This window comes from Nicotiana tabacum, chromosome 17, assembly GCF_000715075.1.
Source record: "Nicotiana tabacum cultivar K326 chromosome 17, ASM71507v2, whole genome shotgun sequence".
NCBI classification, from domain to species: Eukaryota; Viridiplantae; Streptophyta; class Magnoliopsida; order Solanales; family Solanaceae; genus Nicotiana; species Nicotiana tabacum.
Window position 1 is genome coordinate 114,859,338 of NC_134096.1, and position 8,202 is coordinate 114,867,539.

The 8,202-nt window shown below is 40.1% G+C and overlaps 1 protein-coding gene across 1 annotated transcript; it reads right to left on the reverse strand.

The window, feature by feature from the left end:
* Positions 1-7,591: 7,591 nt before the first annotated feature.
* LOC107804206 (uncharacterized) lies at positions 7,592-7,915 on the reverse strand. The gene has a single exon (XM_016628055.1). The coding sequence runs from the start codon at positions 7,913-7,915 to the stop codon at positions 7,592-7,594; it is 324 nt and encodes a 107-aa protein (XP_016483541.1).
* Positions 7,916-8,202: the final 287 nt, after the last annotated feature.

Consider the following 8,202-nt stretch of genomic DNA (forward strand, 5'->3'; position numbering starts at 1 on the left):
CTACCATCAGCTTCAGGTTCTTATACCATGTATTGTGATGCCTCGAGGATAGACATTGGATGTGTTTTGATGCAGGAGGGTAGGGTGATTGCCTATGCCTCTTGCCAGTTAAAGACCCATGAGAAGAACTATCATGTCCATGATCTTGAGTTAGCAGCTATTGTTCACGCCTTGAAGATTTGGCATCATTATTTGTATGGGGTTCATTGTGAGATCTATACTGATCACCGGAGTTTGCAGCATCTGTTTAAGCAGAAGGATCTTAATTTTCATCAGCGGAGATGGTTAGAGCTCCTCAAGGTCTATGATATCACTATTTTGTACCATCCGGGGATGGCCAATGTGGTGGCCGATGCCTTGAGTCGCCAGGCGGAGAGTTTGGGGAGTTTAGCGTATCTCCCAGCAGCAGAGAGACCCTTGGCATTGGATGTTCAGGCCCTAGCGGGCCAGCTTGTTAGATTGAATATTTCGGACCCGAGTTGGATATTGGCTTGTGTGGTCTCCAGGTCTTCTCTTTATGACCGTGTCAGGGAGCGTCAGTATGATAACCCCTACCTGCTCGTTCTTCTGGACAGGGTTCAGTAAGGTGATGCCAGTGATGTGACCATTGGTGATGACGGCATATTGAGGATGCAAGGCCGGATATGTGTGCCTAATGTAGATGGGCTCAGGGAGTTGATTCTTGAGGAGTCCCACAGCTCGCGGTATTCCATCCATCCGGGTGCCACAAAGATGCACCAGGATTTGAGACAGCACTATTGGTGGAGGCGGATGAAGAAGGATATAGTTGGGTTTGTAGCTCGGTGTCTCAACTGTCAGCAGGTTAACTATAAACATCAGAGACTGGGTGGCTTGCTTCAGAGGTAAGAGATCCCAGAGTGGAAGTGGGAGCAAATCACCATGGACTGCATAGTTGGGCTCCCACGGACTTTGAGGAAGTTCGATGCTATTTAGGTGATTGTGGATCAGCTGACCAAGTTCGTGCACTTCATTCCAGTTGGTACTACTTAATTTTCAGAGCGGTTGGCAGAGATTTACATCCGAGAGATTGTTCGCCTGCATGGTGTCCCAATTTCCATCATTTCAGATAGGGGCACTCAGTTTACATAGCAGTTTTGGAGGGCCATGCAGCGAGAGTTGGGTACTCAGGTTGAGTTGAGCATAACTTTTCACCCTCAGACGGACGAGCAGTCCGAGTGTACTATTCAGATATTGTAGGACATGTTGCGCGCTTGTGTCATTGACTTTGGGGGTTCATGGGATCAGTTTATGCCGCTCGCAGAGTTTGCATATAACAACAGTTATCAGTCGAGCATTTATATGGCTCCGTACGAGACTTTATATGGGAGGAGGTATAGATCTCCAGTAGGATGGTTTGAGCCGAGTGAGGCTAGGCTCTTGGGTACAGACTCGGTCTGGGATGCATTAGATAAGGTGAAATTGATTTAGGAGCGGCTTCGCACGGTGCAGTCTAGGCAGAAGAGCTACGCGGATAGGAAGGTCCGTGATGTGTCTTACATGGTTGGGGAGAAGGTCTTGCTGAAGATTTCACCCATGAAGGGTGTTATGAGATTTGGGAAGAGGGGCAAGTTGAGCCCCCGGTTTATTGGGCCTTTTGAGGTGCTTCAGAGGATAGGGGAGGTGGCTTATAAGCTTGCTTGCCACCTAGATTGTCGAGTGTGCATCCAGTGTTTCATGTTTCCATGCTCCGGAAGTATGTTGGTGATCCGTCCCATGTTTTGGACTTCAGCACAGTTCAGTTGGAGGGTGATATGACTTATGATGTGGAGCCGGTGGCCATTTTGGATCGGCAGATTTAGAAGTTGAGGTCAAAGAATATAGCGTCAGTGAAAGTGCAGTGAAGAGGTCAGCCTGTGGAGGAGGCCACCTGGGAGACCGAGCGGGATATGCAGAGCAGATATCAACACCTATTTGAGACTCCAGGTATGTTTCTAGACCCGTTCGAGGACGAACGGTTGTTTAAGAGGGGGGGATGTAACGACCCGGCTGGTCGTTCCGAGCGTTATAGTCCTGTTTCCCCCATTTCTGCTTCTTTTTTTGTTCTTCAGCTATATTATGATATATCAGGTTAGATGGTTCGGGTCCGTAGTGGTTTCGGAACGGATTGAGACACTTAGTCTCTAAAGTAGAAGCTTAAGATGGAAAAGTCAACCGGACATTGACTTATGTGAAAATGACCTCGGATTTGAATTTTTATCATCCTGTTAGCTCCGTTAGGTGATTTTGAACTTAGAAAGGCGTCCGGAATATGATTTGGAGGTCCGTGGTAGAATTAGGCTTGAATTGGCGAAGGTTGGAAATTTGGCGATTTTGGTCGGCAGTGGAAATTTTGATATCGGGGTCGGAATGGAATTTCGAAAGTTGAAATAGGTTCGTGGTGTTATGTTTGACTTGAGTGTAAAATTTGAGATCATTCGGACGTAGTTTAGTGGGTTTCGGCATCGTTGGTGGAATTCAGAAGTTTAGAAGTCTTTAGGCTTGAATCTGAGTGTAATTTGGTGTTTTGATGTCATTTTGAGTGTTTTGAAGGTTCTACTAAGTTTGTATGTTGATATATGACTTGTTGGTATGGTTGGTTGAGGTCCCGAGGTCCTCGGGGTGATTTCGGGCGGTTAACGGATAGTTTGGAGTTGGAAAAAATGCAGTTGAAGCTGCTGCTACTGGTATTTCCGCACCTGCGGAGGGGGAGCCATAGGTGCGAGGGCGCAGAAGTGCTTGGAGAAGTCGCAGGTGCGAGCAAGGTTAAGGTGGACTGGAATCACAGGTGCAAGAAGGCTATCGCATCTGCGAGCCCGCAAGTGCGAGACCTGGGGCGTAGATGCCGGAGGGAGGAAAATGACTGGCTTCGCAGATGCGAAGAGTTATGCGCAGGTGCGCAAGCGCAGGCGCGAAAGGTTGGCCGCAGATGCGGAACCTGGGATCTTAAGTGAGTTTCGCACCTGCGATGGAAATTCCGCAGGTGTGGTGTCGCAGAAGCGGAAAAAGAGACCGCATGTGCGGCTTCGCTGGGCAGAATGTATAAATTGAGGACTTCATGATTTTTGCTCATTTCCACCATTTTCAACTCGGACTTTGGAGCTTTTGAGGGGGTTTTTGAAGAGGATTCAAGGTTATTCACTGAGGTAAGTTGCTTGAGCTCTATTATCATTAGCTATGGTGTTTTTCCGTTAATTTCTCACCTAATTAGTAGGATTTTTGAAGTGAAATAAGGGGTTAGGGCTTGGGATTTGGGAGAGTTTAATTTAAGGATTTGAGGGACCAAATGATGTCAGATTTTGATAAATTTTGTATGTGTGGACTCGTGAGTGAATGGGATTTCTAGTTTTGTGACTTTTGTCGGATTTCGAGACGTGGGCTCGGGGGCCGGGTTTGAGTCGATTTCGGATTTTGGCTATAATTTGGTATTTTTCTTGTGGAATTGATTCCTTTAGCCTATATTTATCGTATTGTATTGCCTCTGGCTAGATCCGGGATGTTTGGAGGCCGAATCGAGGGGCAAGAGCATTGAGGAGTAGAGATTTTCTCGGATTGAGGTAAGTAACGATTGTAAATCTGGTCCTGAGGGTATGAAACCCTAGAATTTTGTATCATTTTACTATTTGGAGGTGGCGCACATGCTAGGTGACGGGCGTGTGGGCGTGCACCGTTGGGGATGGTGACTTGGTCCGTCCCGTATCAACTGTAAAGTTGAATATTTTGTTGAAACTATATGATTCTTATGTGTTTTAGAAAGAATTTCTGTAAATCAGGCTGGATGTCATATTTTGGCCTTATGCGAGTGTTGTTTGGACCCTTAGAGATCTTTTCTTATCATCCTCTCATTGTTTTTTATTGGAAATCTATACTCAGTCATGTTTTTACATATTTACAACATAACTCAGTCTATATTACTCTATTTTGATGCATCATATAAATGTTGTTTGGGATGAATACTTTGTTTTCTAAGAGCCCGAGAGGCTAGAGAGGTTTATGACTGAGTGAGGCCGAGGGTCTGATTTGTGAGGATATTTATAGGATCGGGCTGCACGCCGCAGCATGTTTGATATAGGTTGAGGGCCTCATTGATTTATGCCATGATTGGCTTGATATAGCGCTTGGGCTGAAGGAGCCCCTCCAGAGTCTGTACACACCCCCAGTGAGCGCGGGTACCTACTGAGTGCGAGTGCCGAGTGCTAAGTGACTGGAAGGCATGAGTGATGGTGAGGTCTGCCCGAGGGGCTGTATACGAGTGATTGTGAGGTTTGCCCGAGGGGCTGTATATGAGTGATGTTGCCCGAGGGACTGATTATGTTTTCATTATTTTGCTCACCTTTGCATTGAGCCTTTGTTTAAAAACTGTTGAAAGATGTCTTTAAATGATTTTACTGGAACTGGATTTAAAAGAGCTGATTTGATTCAAACTCTTGTTTTAAAAGCATGCTATACTTTACTTAATTTTTGTGATATGAACTTTACTTGCATTATTGCTCGTCACTACTTTGCAGTCTTTATTTACTGTTGTTACTTACTGAGTTGGCATACTCATGTTACTCCCTGCACCTTGTGTGCAGATCCAGGAGTATCTGGACACGGTATTGGCTGTTGACTATTCCGGTTGCAGATTTTCTCGGGGATAGCAAGGTAGCTACCTGGCGATCGCAGCCCTGCTCTTCTCCCTCTTATCTTCCTTTAGTTGTATTTAGCTATTTTTTAGATTGTGTTAGTCTCGATATTGTCAGATAAATTATAGTAGATGCTCATGACTAGTGACACCCCGATGTCGGACTTTTCTTTCCGCACTTTTGTTTTGATTTGAACTCCTTTATGAAGGTTGTTATGTTAAATAACCTTGAAATTATCTTTGAAATAAAAATATCGGTTTGTGTTTGGAAATGATTGGGCTTGCCTAGTTCCACGATAGGCGCTATCACGACAGGGTTAGTTTGGGTCGTGACAGATACAGATAATGATGCAAGTGTAGCCAATGAGGAAGATGTTGTATGTGAATACATAAGGGGCTACAGATTGCTAGCTAATGTACCATGGCATACAGTTGACAATGTCTTTATACCAGTCAACTTGAAGGACAAACTTCATTGGATATTGGCAGTTGTCTCATTTAAGGAGAGATGTATCAATGTATGACTCCTACCGATCAGCAAGTCATGATGCTTATGTGAGTTCTGAGATAGATAAGCTTGCTAAGCTTGTACCTCTACACCTATCGATCAGTGGTTTTTACAGAGATAAGCAAGGCATAGATTGGTCTCGTGAACCAGCATACAATGACAAGGCACAAACTGAGCCCTTTGATGTTGTTTTTATTTCGAATGTGCCTCAACAAAAAGCTGGGAGCATGTATGAATTCGATCATTTTTCTTATTCTTGTATCATTTATAATACTAAATATATGAATTATATTTAACTGTGTCAATCTACTTTTTCAGAGATTGTGGGTTGCATGACATGGCATACGCAGGGTATTTCAGCACTTATGGATTGGTTCCACAAACAACATTTGATGCCAATTTACTCCGTCAAAGATATGATGCCCTCCTTTGGGACTATGCTATGCGGAATATAGATGCCGATGCCATAAGCGACAATGAAGCACCCGCAAAATTGTTAGGCAAATTACAAATTCATATACTTCTATGAAGATAGCTTTAGAATAGTTTTCTGTAAAACGGATTCTTTTTAAGCTTATTACTGAATACATGATAGTTTTACTCAACCTTTTTTATTTTTTGAATACATGAATATTTTTTTTGTCTTTAAGATGTTAATGAAGGAATACATAACAGCCTTTAAGTTATGTTGTTAATTGATATATTATGTTATATTCACTATATTCAGTGTATTCACTTTATCTCAAGCTTTATTGTGTTTCACTGAATTATCCAACAATATGTATTCAGTGTTTTTCAGTATGTATTAATATATATTTTTTAATTACTATTAGCTATGTATTCAGATGTATTTTTAATTAATAGCAGTTAAGTTATTCCCATATATGTTCAACAGTAAATTTGTATTACAAGTCATGTATTCACTTTATGCACTGTATTCACTGTATTTAGTTTTTTCTCTGTTTTCAATGTATTCAGTTTATTTTCACTGTATTCAATGTATTCAATGTATTCACTGTATTTAGTCTTTTCCATTTTTTCAATGTATTCATTGTATTCAATGTAATTCACTATATTCAAAGTCTGCACTTTATCTCAAGCTTCACTTTGTTTCACTATTTTGTCCAGCAATATCTATTCAGCAATATGTATTCAATGAATTGTAGAATGTATTCATATGTTTTTTTTAATTAATATAAGTTATATATTTATATGTATATATGTATTCAGATGTATAAGCAGTATGTATTCAATGTATTGCACTATACATGTCCTGCTATACCTCATACCTGTATATAAATCAATTTGTAAAGATACCACGAAAAATAATATTGTTCAATTTAGTAATCTGAACTTAAAAAATTCATCCCGTAAGAATCCAATACACCAATAAATCAATATGTAATATAAAACTTGAACAAATCTATGACATATCGTTATTGCAGTAATTAAAATCAGAGCATGAACTAATTTATACGTGGAGAATTTCTACAATTACGCTTATTATGTCCTCCATGACCACATATACTACATGAATGATGATTTTTCTTCTGAAACAATTCACTTAATGGTTTATCGTGCTTCTTCTTTGGCCTTCCAGGAGGTCTTTTCCATTTGGGGTGGTAAGATAACTTCCTCTGATATATGTGATGGTATATTCCATTCACTTTGGTCGGGCAGTGGATACACAGGCACCTCGTATATCATTACAACAGACTTTGGTTTGTAATAATCCGAGCAATAATCTTCCAGCATTAGAAACTTGCTTTTCAAGATAACTCAAGCATGTGGGCATGGTAATTCGTCAACTTGGAACCGCCCACAACTGTATTTTTTCTCTAGAAGGCAAACGGTGTAATGTCTTCCTTCATCATTCACTATATGCAAGTGTTCAGTCGATGGTACAACCTACATTAAACAAAGAAATATAAGTTGTGGACTTTTGTAAAAGTCATGTATCTATCAAAGACCAAACGTATTAAATACAGTATACATGTATACAATAAAAAAATATTTAAAATACACTGAATGTCAACAAATATTAATCTGACAGAATATTAAATTTAATACACGTATGTATGAAATACAATGACATACAATATACATATATACAATGAAAATACATTTAAAATACACTAAACAAAAATACTTTTTTAACAGACAGACTATTAAAAGTGAATACATTTATTTTTTAAATACAGTGAAATACAGTAAAATACTGTCAATACAAAAATAAAACCATTGAATACAACCTATAAAATACAGTTGTAGTAACATGTATTATCAACATATAATAAGCAGTTTTTACAACTGTTTCATAAAACAGAATACTTGTACAAGTGATATTATAATAAAAGCAGGCAGTATGTTAATAGTAGAGATTGTATCAGGCATAAATACATGATGCAAGGACTTATAGCAAAAAATAAAACTTACAGTCATGCGTGTAGACAGTGCCTCATTCAAAGTAAGGATCTCCGGTATTTTTTCCCAAGCGTTGTGTACATGTGTGAAGCTTTTTTTCGATTGTTGCAATTCCAACGTCCAAACATCTTCCTAACTTCTTCTAGGAAGTCGTATATTGGCAATTCTCTTGCTGATACAAGTGCGAAATTGATTGACTCAGCAATATTTGACGTCATAGTCCATCCCCGGTTAACAGGTGCATACACCCTAGCCCACTTTTCGTGTCCAGCTAATTCCAAGTATTCTTTCACCCGAATGTCTACCTTCTCCACCTTTTTTATTAGACTATCAAATTCATCCTGAGTGTATGCTTTTGCCATCGAGAAGTATACCTCGCTCAACTTTGCATGACTCTTTTTGAATTTCTTATATATGTTGTTTCATAGATGCCATATACAAGCAAAATGGGGTACCATAGGATACACTTTCGATACAGATTTGATGATGCTTTCATACCTATCTGAAATGATGCATATGTTTTACCGCTCACCATAAGCTACCTTGAATTGCTCAAAGAATCACAACCAAGCAGCATCATTCTCTGAATCAACAACACCATATGTTAGTGGCAATATATGTCCTGTAAATATAATTACATACATATAAA